Source organism: Mauremys mutica, chromosome 16, assembly GCF_020497125.1.
Source record: "Mauremys mutica isolate MM-2020 ecotype Southern chromosome 16, ASM2049712v1, whole genome shotgun sequence".
NCBI lineage: Eukaryota > Metazoa > Chordata > Testudines > Geoemydidae > Mauremys > Mauremys mutica.
The window spans coordinates 6,485,007-6,510,649 of NC_059087.1; the positions used below are offsets into that span (position 1 = coordinate 6,485,007).

Sequence of the window (25,643 nt, forward strand, 5' to 3'; positions counted from 1 at the left end):
CACTCCAATACCCGTTAGATCCTGTAGCGGGGCGAGCACCCCACTCTGGGGAGAAAGGGGTTAAAACCAGCTCTGGGAAAGGGCTTCCCCGAAGAGCCAATCAGACGAAGGCATGTAGCAGCCAATCCAGGCCCGGTAGGGTTGGTATAAAAAGGGCTGTGAGCTAGGAGACAGGCAGTCTCACTCCAACCTTGGGGTGGGAAGGACTGGGCTGCCTGGGAGCATAGGGTACCTTCAACAGAGCAGGGCTGGGGAAGAGGCAGGCTGAGCTGGGGAGCTCAGGCCTGGCAACCTCCCTGGCTGAGACCTGTCAGGAAGGCCTAAAGAGGTACTGGGGCTGCAGGTCCAACCCCCTAGTCAATGATGAGTGGTCATTATGCAGACTGCAGTTTAGCCCCTGAGTAAAGGGGCTAGATGAGGACTGGCAGTGGGTCACTGAGGTGAGTGGGGTTCCCTGGGTGAGGGACACTGTGGTCCAGGAGGCATGTGGGGCCTATACGTGGTGGAGATAAAGGGACTGCAGAGAGGCAGGTAAGGGCAGGGAGAAACCGGCCAGAGGAGGTGCTCCTGAGCTGGATATGCTAATTCCAGGACTGACCAGCAGGAGGCGCTGCACCGGTGAGTCAGCAGCGATCGGCTACAGGTACCAAGTGTGTACCTACTCAACCCACTGTGGTTTGAAAGTGCTTGGAGGAAAAAAAAATACTCCTTGATCCTCTGCCAATTGGTACATGGGAAAAACCTCATTCCTGACCCCCTAAACAGGTGATCGGCTAGACCCACAGCATCTGTCAGGCTAGGTTCTTATTTCTAGTTCGGGTGGGTAGTGGGCTGCTGGCAAGAGCCAAAAGAGGCTCCACATGGCCCCTGAACTGGCCTAAATTCTGAGAGCTGGGAAATGTTGGCCAATCAGCACCTCTCCCCCAGCTGGCCAATGGGTGCCTGAGATGCCCAGCGGGAAGCACTACCTATTGTCGTTTGGGGAGTGTGTCTCTCCCTTGCTCCTGGGACTGTCTCCTTTTCACTGCAGGACCCATCAAGTTTGCTCACCCGTTGATGCAAGAGGGTGGCAAATGCTGCAGTTAAGTGGGCTGTGTCCACACTGTGGTGTGAGGTTACATGCAGCAGTGAAAAGTTCAGGGGGGTGGGGAGTAGGAGGCTGCGGCACTCTAGACTGCTAAAAATAGCTATATGCCATTAAGTGAACATGAAACCAAAAAGTTGGTATCAGAGCAGGGATTATTACCATGTAGTTCTTGGCTTGAGATCCTATGGTCAATAATCCACAGAACTATTCTGTTTCAGTGATTTTTATGAAGTGTCAACAATACAGACAGTACTCAGATATTATTTTTAATATGCCTGCAATATTACCTTTTCAAAATTACAGAGCGCTAGTTTGCAGCTGTACTTTCTGTAGAGATCTACCAATTCTTGTAAATCATTCACTAACTTCTTTAACCGATGTACCTCTTCACAATCGCCACACTTCTGAAACAGAGAAATTTCCTGAGGAGCTTATCGATAATTGTCTGAAGTTTGCATACTTTGCAGAACTGCTATTGTTTTCATAAAAAACACAATAAAAAAAGTCAGCCCAGAGTCTGAAAATGGGACATATCAGGAGTGGGAAGAGACAACTCATCTGCTTTTTATTGAGCGTTTAACGTGTAGGACTGAGAGGGTTTAAAGACCATAGCTCTGACAATTACTTTGCTCTACTGATAGAGTTTCCATATTTTCAGCTTTTGCAATGAGCAGTTGGTTTGCTTTGTTTTGCACATCATTTCTTGTCACCTCTGTCCCACCCTATCTACAGGTGCTACTGTATCTATAGAATACATTTTACTATAACCTACATAAATTTACTTTTATTTGCATGGCCTAATCCAAGACTTGGAAAAAGCTACTTGTGCCTACACTCCCGTGGCCTGGGGAGGAGGGGAAGTCCTATTTCTGTGGAATTTAAGCTTTCATTAAAAACAAACAAAACAAAATCTACTAAGTTGCTGGTGTTACTTCTGTGGAGATACTCTTTCAAATGTGAACTGAAAGCCAGCCAATTCAGTGTCGTTTTCCTGCCCCTACAAATAGGCATGTTCATTGCCTTTGGCAAACAGCAACAAGTTAAACAAGACTGATTAGTTTAATCATTTCTATTCAGTAGTGACTGTCAAGAATCATGTCAATTTCATGCTGCTGCTAAGAAATGCTGACTAATAGACACCAGATTTATTCATGTAGCAGTAGGATAAAAAATTGAGGCTGGTGAGAGGTAGAGTGGCAAACACCATTTTGCCCCTCTTCACTGCAACCAGAAGGCTCTAAGAAACAAAAGGAGTTCTACCTTAGTGTTGTATTGCTGTCCATCATTAATATCTGTGTGCCCGAGTTGGACCCTGAACCTAACTGGTGGGCACTCCCCATATGGTAGCCTTTTAGTGTCTTGCTAATAGGTTTATGTCCTCCTGATAATGTGTCTTTTTAAAGCCATAAATCATTCTGCAATGTTATATTGCAGGTGCTATACAAAATTGTACTATAGTATATGTACTACCTTCATATATAGGGATTTATGGCAAGAGTTGAGAGTCAACTTAACTGACTACAGGAATCTGCTAAGTGTTATGATTTGTCACAACACAATAAAAGTGACTGAAACTGCAAAAACATGTTGCATTGCTGAAGAGACAGCAGTGAACAGACTGTCTGATAGAGCTACCATAATTGATTTCGTTTGTATAATCACTGAAACGAGTTCAGCATTTCACAAAAGATTTGTTGTAAACATTGTTGAGAAGAACAGTCAGGAACTTTCTGACATGCTATAAGTAATTCCCCCCCCTTTTTGAGCTAGGGAGAGACATGTCACATTGCAATTTCAGAACTGCAAATACTTTAAGGCTAGCAAAAAGGACATCTATTAAAAGACAAGACAAAGGAAGATAGGAACTTAATTCCTCATTTCAGGGGAATGAGTCTTCCCTCACCAAAATAATATGTATTTTATTGCTATTGCTGGGTCTTAGCAATCAGATTATAAAAAACCATGTTAAGATCTGTGTCCCAGTAATGTAACTATTTAATAACATAGTGTTATCAATTAATTATACTCCTTACCAAGGGAATCCAACGCCAGGAAGATGCAAGTCCCAGTTCACCTGGATTTTTACTTGTAAAAAACACTTCTGCCATTTGAAGTCCATTTTCTGGCCAATTTGCCTAGCCAAAATATTAGAAATTAGTGAGACTATCAGTACAAGTGTAGAAATACAAGGTTTTTGCAGCATAACTGTACTTTACCTTATCAGTTAATTCAAGATTTCGAGCTCCTTGTTCTAGCCATTTTGCTAATATTTTCTGAAATACAAAAAATGATTAAAATGTTGTGTGCTAAAGCAAAACATTTACAATATGAAGTAAAATTATTAATTTTTTAAACAAATTGCAGAAAGTCACAATACTAAAGAAATGGCTTTTGAGTATAAAAATATCATTTCTGCAAAAGGCTTGCATATAACAGTGTACCTTAATCTGAAAAGGTATTTTCTATAAATGTCATCTGCATGGATGTTTCTTTTAATAGTTTTACCTGTCCTTGTGGCACAACCCTCCTTACGAAAGGAATCACAACATTTTTAAACCACAGACACAGTTCTTTTACAGGAATGGTGGCACAGATTGTGTGAAGCAGGTCCTCCAGCATTTTCACATCAAAGCTGCTTTCAAAATCTGCCTAAGATATAAAAGCAAAAAGGTATGTTTTTTTATTATAGTGTATATGATATTATGTAATATCAGATAAAGATACCTCTTTCTAACTTGTCTTTATATTAGTGAAGAGTTTGGCCATTCACAGATATGAAATCAAGAAAAATAATCTCGTTAAAGAGAGTGTAGTCAAGTTAAACGAAACTTGAGTGAAGTGAATTTATCACAACATATAGAACACAATCTTGCTGCCACAAACTTCAGTGGAAGCAGAAATGGGCTTGCAATGCCATCGTTTTAGGGGGGAAAAAAAAGCTAGAGATCCATAACTCTCTCCAGCAAGACAGTGGGAAATTCAATAGCTTGTGGCCACCATTTTGGATTTGTTACATCTCAATTCACATAGCTGCTTTTAAAGCATTTTCAAGGCAGCAGTCAAACAAGTCTGAAGCAAGCCTTAAAAATTCTGTTAGTGAGCAAGATCCATGGCTCCTGAGAAGGTAAACACAAGATGGCAAGCCTGACAGAGTCCCAAAAATGTCATCTTTCATGGCTTTGGCATCCCCCCAAAAGGACTTATCTGTAATGTTACAGAAATTAATTTGTCTAACCAGTAACAAGTTCAGAATGCAAAGGAACTAGGATAATGTAATCAGCCTCAAAGATGGGAACCTCTTAGACTTTAAGTGTTAAGGAGGTGTTTAATACTGGTCTTTCTAGAAGACCAGAGATTTAAACAACAACACCTGAGACTTCATACCTGATGCCTAAGCCAGAGGTACTGCGCACAAGGAAGATTGCCTTCTTGTAGCTGAAAGAGGATGTTCTTGAAAATATCTTCATTATTCAAGAATTCAGTCCAAGCAATTCCACTAGGAGTGTGATGAGGAAAAGTGATTAGGCTTTCATGTACAGTATTTAAAATCTATATTACACATACATACACACATTCCAACAAGCTTTTATAGAATAGAGATAGTGGTAAAGTGAATATAGATTTTGAAAAATCATATCCCTCTTATGGCACACATCCACAAATACCAATTTTCTGCTAAATAATGCTTAAAATAAAGCAGCTGCAACAGAAAAATCTAGGTTACATATTTTCACCACATAGGGTAGGCTTGGCTTGACTTCTCCTCTGGTTCAAATGGCCAGGGTTTACTTTACGTGCTCCCTTCTGGCCTCCTCAGTTTTTGTTTTGCAAGGAGGCACAATGCAGCTACTTGATGGTATATCATGAGCCCAATGAAGGAATGAATACTAATGTCCAAAAAAAAGGCGCTGTGGTGTATTTCCCCCTTTGTGTGTGGCAGAACTACCACCAACCTAATGATTGCGTACAGGCATAGAGGGAAAATTAGACCCCCATGTAAGGAAGATACACATTTCTCTCTGCTTAATTTGCTTGTAATAAATAAATAAAACAAAACAAGCAGCCAGCCTGCTCTGCTGTTTGTCATCTTATGCAGATAGGAAATTAAAAAATAAGACCATAGAAGGAAAAGGAAAAAGCCTGACGTACTAGATTGAGCCTTTGGCTAACACCATGAGCAGCTCTGGGGAAAAACAGACTCAGGAGTAAAGGAACTATGACTGATGGTCAGAATTCCTTTCTTTCTCCCACCATGCTCCTGGGGCAGAAGTAGCTTCCTGCAGCCCACTGGAGCCAGGTTACTTCCCTCTCCTCTGTGCTAGCTCAGCTGTCATGTTAGGTACAGAAGTGGAGCTCTGCCTCTTTCCCCACTACCTGCTCTGGGGGTGGGGGGAGAGTAAAAGTAGGAGTGAAGGAGGAGACACCAAGTGGAAAGCCCAACATTTAAAAAATATATATAATTTTTTTTTTAATGGAAACCTGAATTTGTCTGGTCCAAAGGCTCCATAGAAAGTAGTTAGTCTTGCTTGAGCTCTCAGTACCTGTACAGAGATAAAGGAGTTATTTTAGTTGAAGGCAAAACTCTAGATATTCAGAGTGTGATGTTAAAATGGTTAAGAAAAAACAATATAAAAATGATAAGTACAGGTGGTTTCCAAAATCTCTAACCAATTAGTCAAGCAGGACAATTTACTTAGTACATATTATTCCAAAAATTCAAGACTATAAATGGCTTATACTCCACCTCCTGTACACTGTAAGAATAGCATCTTAGCTACAACAGGGCTGAACACACACAAACATTTTATAGTTGTTTAAAAGCTCCTTAACAACATTAAAAATTCGAGACAAACATCACATTGATCTCTCTGGTTTCTAGAGTACTCAAGAAGCATTCATTTCTATAGCAAGAGGAAACATTCATGCTAGAAGGAACATCAATATCAGGATCTCGTTGAGTGTTTTTAGATTAAATTTTTAAGATGTATAAACATTAATCCAATTTTAAAAATTGCCTAACTGTTTAAAAGAAGAAGTGAACCATTTTTTTTTAAATAAAGGCAATTTTCATTTGTTCTCTTACTTCTGTTATGGACACTTGAACCCCATCAGATAAGGAAGCAATCATTTTGTCATCCCTCTTCAAGATCTGAAATGAATGTATTAACACACAATAGTTGGCAATACCGTTGATGCATAATGTATCAGATACTGCACAGCGCTATAGAATTTTAATGTAAACACTAACAAAAAACTAGTATCTTCATAAATCAAGGACTTGATCCTGCAAGTTCTCAATCTTTCCATGGGATCTTTGCATGTATGTAGAGCCCTGCAAATCTGCAGGTATCCGCTTTATATCCATGGACCATTTCTGTGGATAGCAGCATGGATGTGAATACAAATTTTGTATCCGCAAAGGGAGGGGGCTCGGAGCTGCAACCCGGCCATGGTAAGAGCTGGGTGGGCAGCTGTGGGGAGCTGCAGCGGACCCTCCACCTGCCCTGGGAAGGGGGCCCAAGCAGCTCCTGGGCTCTTCCACAGGTCTCCCCCCTCCCAGGCCAGCTGGGGAGCCACGGTGGACCCTCCACCTGCCCGTGGGTGTGTGTGGGGGGGGGGGGGACCACTGGTGGAGCGGGCTGAGAGCAGCCCCTGGCCGTATCCCTGGCCTCCAGGCTCTCCGCCCAGCCGAGGACAGGTGGAAGGTCCGTGACTCCACGCAGACTCCCCACAGCTGCCCATACGGCTCTCCACGACTGGGCTCCGGTGGGAGGGAGGGGGAGGATGCCTCGGACCCTCAGCCCAGCCCCCAGTGTAGAACCCTGAAAATTCGCAGATATCAGTGGATATCTGCAGATAATTTTTGTGGATCGGATGCAGGGTTCTACATGTATACAGTGTTTGCAGGATCAGGGCCATAATACATCTACCTGGTTCTTTTAAATAAGGCAGGAAAGTCTGGAATGTGAAAAGAATGAAAAATTCAAATGTTTAGTTTTCAGTCCCTGCAAAGGGCTTGGTAGGCCTGCTACCCAGGACTAAATCCTGGTGTCCAATGTGCAAACAAAACCCTGTCCTGCTCTTTGCATAGGGGAAAAGGATCCCTTCATAACACAAGAGCACAAGGAAAGTCATCTAGAAAACTAGCCCACACACCACATCTACAAGCAGAAATGATTTTCATGTTAGGCAATGTGTCTGGCATGCTTGCTGTTGACAGCAAGCATTAACTGGAAATACTGCTCTATGCTAGGATAAAGCCTAACAAAGTGTACAACAGCATCTCTCCTTTTGCTTAGGCCTTAGTTTGTGTAATTTTTTGGCCAGTCCTCCAAAACAGTATCATTCTTTGTTGAGCTGCAACATCCCTTGGAGAGTGATAGTCATTCAAGTCAAGTGGGAAAACGGAGCAGAAATCTACTGGTATGAGCAATTTCATATAAAACTTACTCTGATTTTAGCATAGTTTAACATTTCCTGAGTTGTTTCATACGTTGGCCATGGAGCATTTATACAGTAATCCACGACAAAATGGTTATCCTGTTTGATTAAAAAAAAACAGTTTAAAATTCTTAACTCCCAGCTCCCTTTCAGTTTGGTTGAATGTGTACAATAAGAGTCATGCAACATATAAAGCATTTACCTGTGTTTTATGCAGATTTTCTTTAGCTTCATCCACAAGGTCTGACCAAACTGTTTGGCCATAACTCCCAATGGAAGATGAAGCCAATTTCTCTAAAATAGCACTTGCTTTTACTTTGTAAACAAGCTGTTTTAAAAAACAAAGGCGGACACTTTTAAAACTAGCATCCTACTTCTTTAAAAAGAGATAATCTCTCTCTGTAGTGGAAAGACCACCACATGGTCAGATCGCAATATTATTCTTGAGGAAACTAGGTCCAAATAAGGTGCATGTCCTCATTTAAGAGGTACTTAACTATCATGGTACTTTTTGATTTACTAAACGACATGTTTACATGGGAGTGCAGGGTGGGTGATGGAAAAAGTCTAAAGGACTCTATAAAACCTCCTATCTTCAGGACTCTGGAAAGATTATTATTATTTATTTTTAAAAAGCCTATGGCTATTTTAACTCTTCATTAAAGAACTATAAAGTAACTAATCAAGATAGATGGGATTAGCAGCCTGTTGTGATCACCCATTAACTCTAAGGGAAATTTGTCGATAAATTCTAATCTTGTCTTGATCAATTTCAGAAGATATGATTAATCAAATTTTCTAGTGCACATGAACAATTAGCATTTAGTGTCTAAGGCAAGTGCTACAGTCCTGCTTCTGCTACCATTAGAGTCAAATGGCAAAACTCCCCTGAATTGCCATAGAAAAAGCTAGTGCAGCATTGTCCCCAACATGATTTTTTGCCAATTGAGAAGGGTCTGTCTATAAAAGAAATAGCTCAAGTTCAGAATAAGGCCAAGAGAGCTTCCACTGGGAGGAGCTGATGTCTCTAATAGGAATTGAGGGAGCTCAGGACCCTGCAGGATTAGATCCAATACCCCAAGGAAGTTCTAATAATAATGCAGTGAGGCAAGCCAGCCAGCCTTCTTATTGTTAATCAACATACATTAAGTGCTGCTCTTCAAGCAGTGCTATACCGCTTGATACTTATATGGGTAACTTCCATCAGAAGGCATACAGTACTTATGCAGAATGGTTCAGAGGTATATTAGTTATGTCACACACACCTGCTTATCTTAAATCAGTTTATTTTAAAAGCTAATTCACAATTTGACTGTTTTATATCGTATTAAGAAATTAACAGACAGAAACTCGGTTCATAAATTCAATCTCACAAATTAATCTCTTAATTTATTGCCAAGTATGAGTCATTTACCTCAACATCCAGTCCAAACTGAATCGCAAAATTCTCAGCTTCAGTAAACTTGTGCTTGTGAAGTAAGCGACTTAATCTAGGGAGCAAAATTAAATACAGCGTGATAAGGTATCAAAGTTACTTAAAGAGAAAGCAAAATTTCAAAGCAGAAAATACCTGTTTTCTGGCAAGGCTTCTGTTAAACTTCTCAATACTAAGACAGACACCGGGCCTTCAGGGGACCTGAAAGTGATTATGGAATTATGACAGTGTATGGATATAAAATAATTGGACACAGTAATCTAATTAAATGTAAATATATGACTTACTCTTCGTGATTTTCATTAATACCTTCCAAAAAGTATATTGTATCCTGCAGTAGACAATTAGAAACTAAAGTTACAAAAAAATTAATCTCAAGCAGTTCAAAGCAACTAGCAATAATGAAAAGGTTATTAATTTGGAATGTTGATTTTTTTTATCTATTGCTGTCTCACTAATATTTTGTCCAGGATGGCTGCCACCATCTAAAACTTAAGATGGCCCAAACTGAACTCTGTCTTTCTACCCAAAATCCCCCGTTATCCCAGCTCAACTACTGTTGACACTTCCATTCTGACACTCAAGCCCTCAACAGTAGTGTCATTTTCTGACCTCTCCCTCACCTTCTCCCCCCCCCGCCCCCAAATCCAGGCCATATCACCCTGACAGATATGGCAATTTCCTGCAGTATCCTTGGGAGGCATTAGTGAATTAAGTTTAAATATTTGAGGTCCAATGTATTAAATTAATGGTTTATGTGTTACTTTAGGCCAGGATTGTATGTAACCTCTTTGGGGGAAATGGAATGCAAGGCCTGGATGATCAAAAGGAATATACTGAACAATATGCCTAACAAGTGTGTAGTTTCCTTTATTATTTTTAAATGTTTTCACCTTAAAAATAAATGTACTTGCTTACAAAAGAGCTATGTGGTCAGTTGTGACCGCTGGTAATTATAGCTATTCATAGCCTCTGGAAAGAAAGTGAAGCACAGATGCTGGCCTGTTTAGGCAGTCTGGCTCGCTGGGAATATCTGTGTAGGCAGGAACTGTGCAGCCTGGAAAATACCTGGTCAGGAGGGAGAGTCACACGGGTGTCTACCCAAGAGCCAGGAGTCTAAAGTGGAGGCCCTAAGGGACCATGAAGGGGCATACCGGTGGAGTGGGCCCTGAACTTTGACAGTCACTTCTTCCTTCATGTCTTTAAAAGGAAAGCTTTCCTCTTCATCTAGAAAGCCAACATTTCTGTCCTGACCCCCTACTGTCTTGACTATCATCATCACCTCTTCTTTGGTCTTTGATATTGTAGTAAGATGAGGCCCTGAAACAAACTCGTTTCAGAGACCCAGTCTGAGGCCTGAAGCCTGGACCAAAGTACTTCCAGGCATTGCTAAGCAAAAGCTGGGCTGTGAGCCAGAGGCAGGCCTCACTCACAGAAGTTGGTGAGAAGAGGGTTGTCAGAAGCAGGTGCCTTCACATATAAGTGCTACTAAGAGGAACTTGTAGCAAGATGGCACCTGGACAGCCCATTACAAGGACACTCCATAGACATAAGATGCACCTGCCTGTTCCTTGTTAAAGACAAGACAGCATGATGGATAGATCTGTTTGTCTGAAACATGATCAAAGGGGAAACAGCACCCTAATGAGCCAAGGGGCTGTACCTCAATATGTCAGTAGCAGGGGCGGCTCTAGCAACATTCCACACAAAGATGGACTACAAGCCATCAGGAACAGTATCCCCGATAATATCACGGCTAACCTGGTGGCTGAACTTTGTGATTTTGTCCTCACCCACAACTATTTCACATTTGGGGACAATATATATTGTCAAGTCAGTGGCACTGCTATGGGTACCCGCATGGCCCCTCAGTATGCCAACATCTTTATGGCTGACTTAGAACAACGCTTCCTTAACTCTCGTTCCCTAACGCCCCTACTCTACTTGCGCTACATTGATGACATCATCATCTGGACTCATGGAAAAGAAGCCCTCAAGGAATTCTGTGATTTTAACAATTTCCATCCCACCATCAACCTCAGCCTAGACCAATCCACACAAGCGGTCCATTTCCTAGACACTACTGTGCTAATAAACGATGGTCACATAAATACCACCCTATACCGGAAACCCACTGACCGCTATACTTACTTACATGCCTCCAGCTTCCATCCCGGATACACCACATGATCCATTGTCTACAGCCAAGCTTTAAGATACAACCGTATTTGCTCCAATCCCTCAGACAGAGATAAACACCTACAAGATCTCTATCAAGCATTCTTAAACCTACAATACCCACCTGCTGAAGTGAAAAAACAGATTGACAGAGCCAGAAGAGTACCCAGAAGCCACCTACTACAGGACAGGCCTAAAAAATAAAACAGAACACCACTAGCCATCACCTACAGCCCCCAACTAAAACCTCTCCAGCGCATCAAGATTTACAACCTATCCTTAAAGATGATCCCTCACTCTCACAGATCTTGTGAGACAGGCCAGTCCTCGCTTATAGACAGCCTCCCAACCTGAAGCAAATACTCACCAGCAGCCGCACACCATACAACATAAACATTAACCCAGGAACCTATCCTTGCAACAAAGCCCGATGCCAGCTCTGTCCACATATCCATTTAAGTGACACCATCATAGGACCTAATCACATCAGACATGCCATCAGGGGCTTGTACATCTACCAATGTGATATATGAAATCATGTGCCAGCAATGCCCCTCTGCCATGTACATTGGCCAAACCGGACAGTCTCTACACAAAAGAATAAATGGACACAAATCTGACATCAGGAATCATAACATTCAAAAACCAGTGGGAGAACACTTCAACCTCTCTAACCACTCAGTGACAGACTTGAAGGTGGCAATTTTGCAACTAAAAAACTTCAAAAACAGACTCCAAAGAGAAACTGCTGAACTTGAATTAATATGCAAACTAGATACTATTAACTGTGGCCTAAACAAAGACTGGGAATGGTTGGGTCATTACGCCAATTGAATCTATTTCCCTATGTTAAGTTCTCCTCACCTTCTATGGGTCATCTTAATTATCACTTCAAAAAGTTTTTCCTCCTGCTGACGATAGCTCATCTCAATTGATTAGACTCTGCCTGTTGGTATGCATACCTCCACCTTTTCATGTTCTCTGTATGTATAAATATCCCCTGTCTGTGTGTTCCATTCTATGCATCCAAAGAAGTGAGCTGTAGCTCATGAAAGCTCATGCTAAAATAAATTTGTTAGTCTTTAAGGTGCCACAAGTGCTCCTGTTCTTCTAGCAATTTTGCCGCCCCAAGCACGGCAGCATGCCGCGGGGGGTGCTCTGGCGGTCGCCGGTCCTGCGGCTCCGGTGGACCTCCTGCAGACACGACTGCGGATGCTCCACCAAAGCCGCGGGACCAGCGGACCCTCCACAGGCACCCCTGCGGGAGGTCCGCCGGAGCTGCCTGTCACCCTCCTGGCGACCGGCAGAGCACCCCCCATGGCATGCCACCCCAAGCACGCGCTTGGCATGCTGGGGCCTGGAGCCAGCCCTGGTCAGTAGGGATGAGTAGGATGTCCTGTAACTGTATAAAAGTAGGTCCCGGAGTGTGCATCTTTCTCCAGCCTAGGGGGCAGTGGAGTGTCCCTCCACTGACTGAGCTGTGTCCATTGCCAGGGGGTACATATTTGTAGTATGTCCCGTAGAGTCTATAGGAAATTACTGTGCTTCATTTGACAAATAAACCTGGCTTGAGTTCCTTCGTATCTTACTAGAGTCTGGTCTTTGGGGGTTCTCTCAGGCTTTGCTGTGTTAGCTATCTGCGCAGAGCCGGGACAGCACAAAGAGGGAACACACATACAGCCGACTGTTATCGAACAAGAGCAGAGCACCACACCGGTAGCTACTGACAGATATTAGCCTCTATTGTCTCCAAGTGCCATTGCAAAAAAAAAAAAAAAATTTCTTGCCAAGTGCTTCAAACATATTACACTCCTGAGTCATTCCACCAGCTCTGCACTGTGCTGCACAGCCAATCTAGAATTTATTTAGCACCTTGAAAATGAGGGCAGTGATGCACAGCTACCTACACCTCTGTCTTGGTATCCATTCACATTTCCCAAAACCCGCTCCACTCTACCAATGACACAAGCCTTGATAACCCTTTGGCTCTCTCTCAGCTCCTTCTTCCAAACTGCCCATTGTGTTTGGAATATCCCTCCAAAAATCCATTTGTCAAGATGTCACCTCATCAATTAAATCTAGCATAAAAACCTCTCTCAGCAGCATCACCGAAAAAAATTGTTTACGCTAAGAAAACAAAACCACACAAACCATAAATCTAACAGCAAGATTTATTGACAGCTGCCAATAAAAAATATTGAACTAACAAGACATGGGCTCAGCACCACCCTGATAACTGTTTGTATAATTTATCTCTTTGCTCCATCCTCTGGATTATTTTTAGGGGTTTGTTTTGGTTTTTTTAAGTTTAGAATGTAAGATCATCAGGGGAAGGAATTGTTCTTATATGCATGTACAGTTTTTACCACTTTTGGGGCTCTAATCTAACACAACATAGCAACTACTTTAGAAGTTATACATATTAAAACACTAATAAACTTTTTAAAAAATATATAAACATACTGTGCTGATTCCACTTTGAACCAGTGAAGAAACGTCAGATACTTCCAAAGAATAGAGCAGGTGCATTGCAGGCAGTGAAAAAACCATGAGGTTTCTCATCTATAAAAGAAGGGAAAAACAAAAAGGTAAATGTAGAACTCAATTTGGTGCTGCCTGATAAAATAAATTAATCCCCACAGTTATTTGCAGGATTCTTTCTGGAATGTTTCTACAGAATGAAGTAGAAAATTTATTGAGCACTTTTTGGAGCCCCCCCAGAGGACAAACGCCAAAAATTTAGAAAGTCGAACACTGTTTTAGAGGTCATTTATTATATTTGTAAATACAAGCACGTCTAATTTAACGCCAACATTCTGTTTCAGTTATCTTAACTCCAATGCCCGTTCACATTGGGCAACTATTAGAAAGCAAAGTAACAGTTGCTTTTTATACCAGTTTGGGGTTTCTTTAGTGCAAACACTGAGAAAAAGGCAACTATTGACTACATGCACAACCCGCCGTCTCATATCTTCATGCTTTTCAACTGCTGTGTAATCAAAATAAAACAGAATATAGATAAAGAGATTTGTACCTGTTTGTTGACAGGTACTGTCAAGGTTATTAGTTTAAGGCTGGAAATCCCTTGTCTATAAAGAAAAAACCAAAACACTGAATCAATCTTATGTTAAATTATGAAGTTTATAAAAAGAAAGATACTGAAACAATTTGTAAAATGTAGGTATTCTATGAAAACTGAGATATTGTACTACTACAATATATGGCCTTAGAGTAGCACAGTATGTTACCATACATAGGATAGGAATTCAATTTCCAAGCTTGAAACCATGCATGTGGTGGCAAACTGGGAAGAAAAGTATGGTCTTATGGTAAGAGCTAGAATTCTTGTGTTCTAATCTCTGCTCTGTTACCAATTTCTTTTGTAGTTGTAGGCAATTCACCTAAACTCTGTGCCTCGATTTCTCAACCTGCAAAATGAGATACTACTTATTTTCCTACTTTGAAGATAAATGCTATATAAATTCTAGTTATTATGGATGTTATCTCATAGTCTTGAGAGCAATACTCCAGTGCTCAATCCAGCAGATGAGTTTTGCCAAAGTGATGCTTGCAACTCTAGGGGGGGGGTGTTCTAAACTGCTTTAACAGTAATAAGGAGAGTCACTCTGCAGGAGGCCTCATTTTTACCCTCTCTGGAAGGCAGTCGAGGCTACTTGGGCTGCAGGTCAAGTATTGTGCTTTACTGAGCTAGAAAAATGTCAGTGGAATGCTGCGAGAAGCAAAAATTAGATCTGTCATACCATGCAGTTCAATCCTTAGATGCCCCGATGGTTAAATCTCAGCTTTAGTTCCTGTCCTTGCCAACTGGGGATTACCTCAAGACCCACAGGAAATCAAATGAGGGTTGGACAGTTCCTGCTGTAACAGACCCTTCATATTCTAAAGACGGTACTATAATTCTTCATTTACCTTATGACTGAAGAAGAATCTGATTCTGTAGTTAGAAGAAATTCTTTAATATGAACTAAAGGCCAATCCCAAGTCAAGGTAAGAGAATAAACATCCCACATGCTCAAAACGTTCTAGAACAAAACAAAAAAAGTCAGATATCCACTTTCTTGACATAATCAAGACATGTTTTATTGGATTGGCAGATCCAAAAAGGAGGATACCAATATATTTACAATACAGTAAATAAGTGTACCAGGTCTTGAAGTGTTTCTGTCAGAAGAAACAAGCACATTGCAAGATCAACTCCTCTATAAGCAAAGAGATCTTTCTGCCTTATAAAAGTTTTTTTAAATTAGGTAAAAAAAAATCATTGTAAAAGCAATTTGAGACAGATCAGTGAAATTATACTTACTTCACTATCCAAGACAAACAACAAGTTGTCTATGACCTCAAGTTGCACTGCATCTAGGAAAGAAAACAGCAAAATTTATGTGAAGTTACATATTTGTCTGGGAATAACGTATTTGAATTGCAAATATTTTGTAGAAATACCCATTTACAAATCAGTTTATTTAGAGTTTTTAAAATGGATCTTACACAGTCAGTCATCCTAGGGGCACACTTAGGCCGCAGTCCTGAAAATGCTTAAGTTTTTATCTGCTGAACTGCTTTGTTAGATTCAAACCAGAGTGCTCAGCAGCTTTTAGGAGTAAGCCCAGGAGGAAGAACAACAACATTATTTAAACAATGCTCCCATTCACTCCTCAGCTAGAGACAAATATTTGAAAGCAGATTAATGGAAAAAAAAGTTTATTCAACCCTGTCAAAAATGGAAGTCCAGCTATAAGTCATACATCCTTGTAATACTTCACTGAAGACAAATCTGTTTCAAAAAGTTAACAACTTTGAAGCACAGATTTAGGCTTGCAGTATATACTCAACAAAATAAAGTCTCCTTTTTTAATACTACATGCATTAATAAAACAGTAAACTAACAATTACAAAAATTAGCTCAAGATATTTTCACTTATATTCCTGTCTATTTATATAAATAGACTTCTTAATTTACAGGCAAATTTCTTAAGTTTTACCTGTAATCATACTTGAATCCGCAAAACTTTGAATGGACGCCAGGTTTTTACTAGGATCCACCTCCCATTTGGAGAGCACACAGTCACCTTTACCCTGTTTAAAAAACCCCAAAATTTGGTTGTATATTAGAAATTTTGGTAGTTGTCAAGTGTCTCATTCACTGTAGTTTAATAGAAAAAGGCTTCTAGGAAGTTGCAAGTCATACTGGAGTATCCTACGCAGCCTCTTAATAGTTAAGATAAACATTTCAAAAAATCAAAGTAGTTTTTTTCCCTTTCCTATTTTCAGGAACTGACTATATCACAATATTTAAATCAATCATTCTTGCCCACTAAAATAGATTTTTTTTTTGGCTCTTCCAAAAGCCTAGAACATTTACAAACAGACAATTTGCATCCAAAAGGACCTGGTGCCTGATCCAAAACCCGTCAATGGAAAGACCTGCAATGAAGTTAATGGGATTTGGATCAAGACCATGGGTTGTATCTATCTATCGGACCACATTGAGCCCTAGTCCATAATTTATCCCCTTAAAATCAATGGGACTATGCACGTGCTTAAGCACTTTGGACAACTGGGACTTTATACTGTACTTTGGCAAAAGTCTGTTGAATGTGGCCCTGATAAAATGGCTCTCATTGATTTAGGCTGACATTAGATTGGGCCCTCTGAGAACAAGCATTAGATTAGAAATTCAAGAGCACGTGCAGATGAACTAAAATCCCACAATTTAGTATAATCACTAGTAAAGCGCCACACATTTACCATCAACTGTCATAGCACTATGCCTAGTTTCGAAATGACAAATTGTCCCTTTAAAACTAAAATCTTGACATTGTCTTTTAAATCGAGCAAAAGATTACTGATATTGCAGACTATTACATTTATAGACATCTTAATGCATCAGATGATCGTAATCATTTGTCTCCATAATTTTTTTTCACTAAAATATCAGTATGTAAATTTACCCCAATTATCAGCAGGATGTTGTTCATCAAGTCACCAGTCACAAAATTCAGACAACCAAGGGTGTGATAATCCTTTGTAGAAATAAAAGCAGTCTTGATCATCCCTTGTAACTGGAAAAAAGACCACCGAGTTATTTATGGAATAATAAATACGTTTGTTAAAACTTAAATGCTAGCTTTAGGATGTAAAGAAAACTTCAGTTTACCCATTTATCAGTTAGCTTTACAGCAATTAAAAAGTTCAGACAAAAGTGTTTAATAAGCTATACAAATCAAAGTTTTGTAAACTGGAAATTTGTAACACAGATTACTAGTGTGACACCTGGTGTGATACTGCTATTTACCTTCTTTGCTGTAATCATGTCCATCTTGTCAATTGCTACATAAAAAATAATAAAAATGATGTTAAGATATGGTTTCATAGAGTTTCATACTGGATAGCTGTAACACCAACCTGACAGCTCTGTACAGCACTAACAACACTATAATCAAAGTTCACATATGTTTCCATTGGTCATACTGTGGCATTCTAGAAAATTAACTTTTTGTAAACCCGGGGTGGTCCTGTGCTGTTGGTGACCTCATTAAAGTGATTTCTAATATTCTTCAATATAACTAACACAGTAATACTATGACTTGGACTTCTATTCCTGTAACAAGCAATACTCTCAATAAGAAACAGAATTAGTGAAGGGAATGTAAACTATAAGTAATTTGTGGGGTGGGGGGAGGAATGGATAGTATACAAAACTAAGTGTTTGTGTGTTTGAGACTAAACTAAAATCTTGTATCATTCACAATTAGTTCACGCTGTCTTAAAAACAAAAGCACTACGAATGATTAAGACCATTTCCTGGAAGTTGCTGAACATTCTCAGCTCCCTCTGAAGCCAATGGGAGTTGGTCACTCAGCACTTCACAGGACTGGACTCTTAGCCACTACAGAAAGCAGCACACAAGTATTTTAGTTGTTATAGGTTAATACACAGCAATCCAGAATTTTATTTCAAACGTGAGTTGTATCGTCATACCTTCCTGGATTTTTGCAAGTGGGAGGCACATAATGCAAAAGAATCCATTGCTTGTGAGAATGAATACATGATAGATTCCTATAGAAACAAACAAACACAAATACTAGAAACTTAAGTTTCTAAAAAAGTGTAAAAATTATTCAGATCAAACTTTTCACCAGATTAGAATTTAAAAAATAGGCCAAACTAGTTCTTTCTTAAAGAAAATGTAACATTACCAAGCACAGAAAGATTTAAAAAACCAATACGTGGGACCAAAATTAAGAACATACATAACACAGCCTGAGATTACCCCATGTGACTCACAGCAGCTGAACATCATTCATAGAATGTCACTAAGTACATATACACCATTAAAGGCCAAATCATGAGGTTCTGAAGTCAATAGGCATTCATACAAGTAAAGTTCTCAGAACTGGTTATAAGTCAACCAAAACGATGCTACCTACTAAAAACAAACAAATTAAAAATCTCACACTAGTGTCCTGAGAGAATAGATCCTAAATTCATCCCCTTAATTCCCACCGGTCAAAGCTGTCAGACCAGCAAAGGAAAGGATATCTGAAGTTACAGTCTCTCCAATGAAAATGTATCACCCCAGACATTCATATCTAGGTACTATTTGAAAAGATGCCTCAGCAAAGACAGGTAGTGCATAAAGAAAGAAACAACCAGAACCAGGTTAGTTTCAGAGGGAACATATGCCAAACAGAGAAAAAATGAATATTGATGTCAAACTTCTAAATAACAAAAAAGAACTCAAAGTACTTCACATAAAAGCCAGTACTTGTAAAAAGACCTGCATATGAAGTTTTTTTTAAAGCATCCACCAGGCATTATAACATTTCAGTCACTAACTACCTTAAATAGATCTGTTAAAAAAAATTCCAAAAAAAAAACCAATAAGAGGTTCACTATATAAATTAGTACCACAAAATGTAGTTACAAACAATGCAATTTGGCTTCTTCGATTAGATTAAGAAAAGTGAAACTAATGACTACTAAAGACTCCATGTACAAGGGTGAAATCCTTCACCACTAAAGTTAATGGGAGTTTTGATCTTGACTTCACAGAAGTCAAGATTTCACCACAAGAATAACCAGATGCTCAGGATGGGCCTGACGCAATGTCAATAGGAGTCTTTCCACTGCTTTCAGGCCCTATTGCCTGTGCCACCTGTCAAGTGGGGCATAATAATTAATTAAAACTATATATAGGAAACCTGAGCAGCTTTCCTGGGACAGTAGCTGTGGAAAATGAGGAGTTCTAGAGTACCATCATCCCAAACAACATGCTTATCTCCCAATATTTTATAAATAAAAGAAATTAAATATCTGAAATTAAATTTAACCAAAACGCTTTAGTAAGTGATTGTGGTCTGGATTCTGCAAGCACTTATCCATGTGCTTAACCGTACACATACAAGAAGTTCCACTGAAGTGAATGGAAATGCTCAAGTGTCGGCCTTTTGGCTAAGATAAGTTAAGTACATCTATGTTTACAGGCTCTGGCCTTAAAGGAGCAATGAGACAGCCTCTTAAACAATATCCTGAATGCATCTGAATATCCACTTTTAAATATTAACACACAGCAAGAAGAGATGTACAGAAAAATATAACCTACACAAACTGTTACTAAGTAGCACACTTCTCCTTGTTTTCCTGAAGTTGTCAGACAGGAGTTCAGTCAAGAGTTCAACCCTGGAAGGTGCAGAGCACTCTGGCCCTGATCCACCAAAGTACCCAAGCATGTGCTTAACTTTAAGCATAGGAGGAGTCCCATTGAACTGTATTCTTAAAGTTAGGCATGTGCTGATGTGCTCTGTCAGATCAGGGCCAGAGTGATCCACACTTGCAGGGTTGAGCCCTAAGGGGTTAAGTCCAGCTATCACAACACATACATTTTTATTACAGATAAATTACTCACGGTTAAGATCTCATACATCTTATTTTTTCTTCTGAAAGTTAAGACCAGGCTATTTTTAGGAAGAATTATAAGAAAAAAAAACGTACCTCCATCTGCATTATCTTTTTCTATAATAAGGTTTCGATAAGTCTTTTCATTTGCAGATTTCTGAACCAAAACCTAAACATAAAGACAAATTTTATTCCATGTTGGATTAAAATTATGTGCTTATTAGGAAATAATGCATATTGTTAACCTATAATTTTTTCCCTCCAGAAATTCTGCATTAACGTGCAATTTTGAATAATAGGGAATTACTTTAGGGATCAATCCTGCACACTCTTAAATAAATAGTCCTTATCCTCATACAAAATGGGGCTGGGTTTTGTTTTTTGTATTTAAATAAAGTTCACTAGATCTGTTACTCACAGGACATTTTATGGGGGTGGAAAAAACATTCCTTATAACTTAACATGCATAGTCAGCCAAAGCAAGAGTCGCCTTCAAGATACTTGGTTTATTAATATTTTGATATTTCACACAAATAAAAAAGCATGCAAGCAACTGAGAATGGAGCAAAAAAAGTAAGTTCCGTACATTAGTTAGCAAAGTTTGCTTTGATGGTACATGAATAAGATGTAGGTTACCACTTCTCTCACCGACCACAAGAAACTGTCCTTTTTGACACAAGCCAACCACATCCACTTCAGTATCTGAAAATTCCAAACCAAAATTTCAAATGTTAGATTGTCATAGACAATGCAGTTCAAGCATGAATAAGTTAGTAGTGCAGCATCTCAAATTCCTTCAAATATTTATTTTGATTTATAGAAGTGCTAAGAAAGGAGCATTCTTCCACATGCTCTAAGCCAGGGGTTCTCACAACAAATTTTTTGGTGGCCTCAGAATGAGGCCACCAACTCTTGCTGGTGGCCACACTGACACTTCTCTAAAATACTTTATTAACTTTAGGAAAAACAAATAAATATGCATGTATACACATCCAGATCATTGCAATTTATTTATGCATTTATTTTTTGCAGACTCAATAAAAATAATGCTGTGAAAAGTGATATTTGTATGTTTAATATCACTTTTCACAGCAGGTCCTGGCAAGTTAAGACCTGAGTGGAGGGGTGAGACATCAGATGCCGAGGTGATGGCTGGGAGGGGGTCACCACCGCATGGTCGGAGCTTTGGGCTGGAGGTCGGCACCCTGGGCCAGCACCCACTGGAGCCCAGGGTCGGTGCCCACTGCCACGCAACTGGGGGGTTGGAACCCAGAGCCGGCACTTGCTGCTGTGTGACTGGGGCCAGGAGTCGGCACCAGAGTTGATGCCTGAGGTCTGTGCCTGCAGCTGCACAGCTGGGGGTAGCAGTCAGTATCCTGGGCCAGCACTCGACAGAGCCTGCTGCTGCATGACCCGAGGTCGGTGTCCAGGGCCAGCACCTGCCAGAGCCTGGGGTTGGTGCCTGCTTTCGCATCACCGGGGCTGGCGCCTGGGGATCAGCACCCATGGCCAGCTCCTGCCAGAACCGAGGGCCGACATCCAGGAGCAGTGCTCAGGGTCAGCAGCCAGGGCTGGAGGTTGGAGCACACGGCTGGGGGTTGGCTGTCACCAGGGTTTGGGCCTGGTGCCTGGGGTCTGCGCCTGCTGCCACATGGCCCGGGGTAGGGGGTGGCATCCAGAGCCAGCACCTGCGGAAGCCCAAGGCCAGCACCAGGGCTCTGCACCCAGGGCCAGCAGCCACTGGCGCTTAGGGTCGGCGCTGGGGCCAGTACCTGGGATCAGTGACTAGGGCTGGGGATCAATGCACACGGATGGGAGTCAGTGCCTGGGGCCAGCAGCTGCTGGTGGGATTAGGGGTCAGCATCACATGGCCAGAACTGGGATTGGAGCCTGCTGCCGTGCAGCCAGGGGTTGGAGGCTGGAGCCCTAGTCTGCAGCCAGGCTCCCTAAGTCCCCACTGCCGAACCACCCCAGGGCTCACCCATAAATGTTTCCAGAATTGAGACTTCAAGCCTCAATCCTGCAAAGAGCTTCACATAGGTGGACCTCTGCACTCAGACACATCCCCAATAAAGTTAATAGGAGCTTTGTTAATGACCTCTAGGGGGCAACAGAGGTGCTGTATTGTTTATACAAATTATCTATTATAATGGTGGGTTTGTTTTTTTTTAAATCTAGGATATATTGATGGATACTTCCTGTATTTTCAGTTAAAAATAATTAAACTAATAAAGCGGTTTTCAATTAACTGAATCCATAGGCAATTTTCACTTGCAGTTAGTTTAATTCCAAAACAATAAACTCACCAAATTGAATGTGCATCTGAAAAGACTGGCAAAAGGTATCAAGAAGTGCCACTGATTTGTCCGCCACAATAATGCAGCCATCACTCGAGTTGCATGCATTAATTTGCGGATTACACAAGACCTTAGAAATAAAAAGAGCTATGAAATAAGCAACTAAAAGTACCTTTAAAAATACAGATAAGAGTAATGCTTTTCAACAATTCCAATAAATTCCAGCATAATAAGCTCTGATCCCGATAAATTCTACCTTTTCAGAGGACGTTATTTTAATTAGAGTATCCTCTTGGTACGAGGCAGTTCCACATAAGTTCAGTTGTCCACTTCTTGTGTCATCATTAGCCAGACGTTCAAACTCATTCCACATGTTTAAGCTCTATCTTCATCTCTGATAAAGATAGACATAGTAGCAAAAGCTAAATGGCATTAAAGCAAAGTGACATTTAAACAACTGGTATCACATAAAACCCACTGACTTTGTCATGATACTTTGATTCTATATTTAAAGAGGATGGCACAATAAGCTGTGAGTACCCAAAGTTAAGGGACACTGTGATGGGGTAATCACACCATACAAGGTGTGTGTAAGAAAAAAGGGTCAGCCAACCGTGTGACAGGCTGCACCTGGAGGAGAGTCAGGACTGATAATGAAGCCCAGCTGGGCAGGCTGGCCTGGTATACCACCAAGAAATGGCCCACAAGAAGCATTTGTAGGAAGGAACTCGATGGTCACCCCCTAAAGAGGAGGTGAATTGGCAAGAATCAAGGAAGTGGTCTGGGGCAGAAAGCCCTGGGATCCTGCTATTGACTGTAGATTCTAGCAAGAACAAGAGACATGGTAAAGTAGTTGTAGGGAGCAGAGGAAGCTCCAATGGCAACCTGGGGTAGGTTGGAAGAGAAGGGAAAAACAGCAAAGAGCCTAGGGAAACAGAAACTTGGTCTGGGCTTGCTTGGACCATAGTTACTAAACATAGGGTCCCTCAGCTAGAACCCAGAGTAGTAAGTGGGTCCCCTTATTAGCCACTGGGGAAATAGCCTAGCCTGGGCAGAGGAATGGAAGACTGCCTGAGATAGATCATCCAGTGGGACTTCTCAGTCTGAGAAGGGGAAAACTACAGTGACCTGGCCTGTGGGGTTGTTTTGGTGAGAGTGTGGGAAGCTAGATATGCAGACTCAAGGATGGGCTAGTTCTCATCTGCTAGCAGGCAGTAAACAGGATAATAAATTAGAAGGTTGTACAAAATGGCAATTATCCAATGAAATTACAGCTGTGCTTGTGTGTATTTTATTAACCAATTAGCAACTGCTTGATTGCTTGATCTTAATTGTATATAAGAGCATGCTGGAGAGAAATAAATGACTCTGCTTCCAATCATACTGACTGCTGAGCTTTGTCCACGCACGCCTGCGCTGCAACAAATGGTGACCCCAACGTGATTCGTATCGAATGAAAGTGTCGGTGGCCTGACCCAGGCGGAGAAGCCCTGAGCCCAGAGGCGAACGGCCAGGAGCCTGAGCCCAGAGGCGGGGAGTGCTTATCCGACGTGATTCGTATCGAGTGATGATAGTGTCGGGAGCCTGAGCCCAGAGGCGAACGGCCAGGAGCCTGAGCCCAGAGGCGGGCGGCTGGGAGCCGCGACGGGGAGTGCTGGAGAAGCCCCCGGGCGTCCGAAAAGAGAGGCGCACCTGAGCCCTGAGGAGAGCGGCTATAAGCCGTGGTGGAGAAGGGCAGAGCAGCTAACGTGAATACCGCTGTATCAGCTGAAGAAAAGATAACACAGAAGCTTTATTTGCACATTATGAACCGACAGGGGGAAAAGATTTCCCCTGCTGCACTGATTCACTTATTAAGAAGAGAGGGGGAGTTGGGGAGGCTCCTCCTGACCGGCCTTCGGGCACAGGACGAAGAGGTGCTCCGCTGGAAGCGAGCCCTGGACGGGAAGACGTTGGAGTGCATGGCGCAGGCAGAGGCTCGTGCCGTGGCCCCGGAGGTCGTTTGGACCTACAAGCAAGTAAGTTGTTTTGGCAGAAGCCCGGAGAAGGCATCCTACGCTGGCTGGTCTGAGCCTGGGACAGTGCCGGGAAAACCGTTATGCTTCTCCGGTATGAGCAGCAACAGCTGGGTGTTCTGACACAGGATTTACAGTTTAAAAGAAGCCAAGCAGGGAAAGTAAAAGAACAGCATGAGTTAATCGAAGACAGCTCATTCTTTTCTTTTTGGCCCCGGTCAAGGACATATTGCTCACAGCTCAGACTAATGAGAGCTGAAAAACCGCCCAAAAAAGCTAACGAGAGCTGCAAAATCCTGCCAGGCACTAACGGAATGTGTTAGCTGTCTCCTTTCACAGGTATGGAAGAGCTGCCCAAAGATCCTAGCAGCCCTGCCAATTTTGCAACCAGGAGACTGATTGCCTGGACCCATGATTTTATTGCAAAAGACCCCTTCACATCAGGAGAATTTTTCTACTGATGATTGGCCTAATTATTTTTTAGTTTCATTGTGCTTTTAAATAGCAGGACAAAAGGACAAGGTAACGTGCTGGCTAATTTCTCCCTCGTCCGCTGCAGCCCCCACGTCCTGATTATTTCCCCCGTAGAAGCTGAACCACGACGGTGGTGGAAAAGAAGAAAAAACACTCACGTTGTTGATATTGCCAAAGTCCAGAAATTCCTGACTAAAAAGACATTGAGAACTGACCCTGGTGAAGAAATAAAGAATTGTACACTGGCAGGAAGAAATTTGGGACTCCTGCTGAGAAATGTGATGTTAATTGGATTTTGGGATTTATTCTACAGGCTGCGCCCTGTGTTTTGGATAAAAATTTTAGCATGCATTACCCCCCCCCCCCCATTACTAACCCCAGCATGTGGACCGGTTGGGTTGGGGGGTGAGGGCTCTTACATACCGAACCCCTGCCGGGTTCATGGGGAGGATGATTGTGGAATTAATTACCCCAGCTTTCTAGAGTTTGTTTGTTGTTTTTCAAGTTTGAGAAAACTCAGCCAAAAGGTTTGCTGAGTATTCTCAAGGGGGGAGTTGTAGGTTACTAGGCATAAATTTAGGTAATTTGGGAGGATGGCTTTGAATTTATGTGACCCTAAGTACCTTTATGTAAAGTGCTTTTGTTAGCCTTATTAGATTTTGTTAATTTTGTGTTATGTGCTGATTATTGGGTGTTGTAGATTGTTTGATACTAGATGTAGCCTATATTTAAAATAGATAGGTTGAAAGCAGATGTTGTATGCATGAGAATGTAGCCCCCACGGTGGGAAAGTACAG

The 25,643-nt window shown here is 41.4% G+C and overlaps 1 protein-coding gene across 1 annotated transcript in view; it reads right to left on the minus strand.

Annotated features, from left to right (window-relative positions):
* Positions 1-22,730, minus strand: part of LOC123350907 (kinetochore-associated protein 1-like) — a 67,928-nt gene extending 45,198 nt beyond the window's left edge. Inside the window, exons 1-24 of the mRNA XM_044989796.1 lie at positions 22,614-22,730; positions 22,367-22,487; positions 20,647-20,762; positions 20,157-20,229; positions 18,144-18,221; positions 17,458-17,492; positions 17,114-17,224; positions 16,145-16,238; positions 15,466-15,518; positions 15,072-15,184; positions 14,176-14,230; positions 13,605-13,703; positions 9,251-9,294; positions 9,099-9,164; positions 8,943-9,018; positions 7,731-7,856; positions 7,538-7,627; positions 6,171-6,236; positions 5,567-5,628; positions 4,472-4,583; positions 3,593-3,736; positions 3,304-3,360; positions 3,121-3,222; positions 1,375-1,491 (exon numbers count right to left, since the gene is read on the minus strand). Of these exons, the coding sequence (XP_044845731.1) occupies positions 1,375-1,491; positions 3,121-3,222; positions 3,304-3,360; positions 3,593-3,736; positions 4,472-4,583; positions 5,567-5,628; positions 6,171-6,236; positions 7,538-7,627; positions 7,731-7,856; positions 8,943-9,018; positions 9,099-9,164; positions 9,251-9,294; positions 13,605-13,703; positions 14,176-14,230; positions 15,072-15,184; positions 15,466-15,518; positions 16,145-16,238; positions 17,114-17,224; positions 17,458-17,492; positions 18,144-18,221; positions 20,157-20,229; positions 20,647-20,762; positions 22,367-22,487; positions 22,614-22,730 (2,127 nt within the window). The remainder of the gene's footprint in view (positions 1-1,374; positions 1,492-3,120; positions 3,223-3,303; positions 3,361-3,592; positions 3,737-4,471; positions 4,584-5,566; positions 5,629-6,170; positions 6,237-7,537; positions 7,628-7,730; positions 7,857-8,942; positions 9,019-9,098; positions 9,165-9,250; positions 9,295-13,604; positions 13,704-14,175; positions 14,231-15,071; positions 15,185-15,465; positions 15,519-16,144; positions 16,239-17,113; positions 17,225-17,457; positions 17,493-18,143; positions 18,222-20,156; positions 20,230-20,646; positions 20,763-22,366; positions 22,488-22,613) is intronic.
* Positions 22,731-25,643: the final 2,913 nt, after the last annotated feature.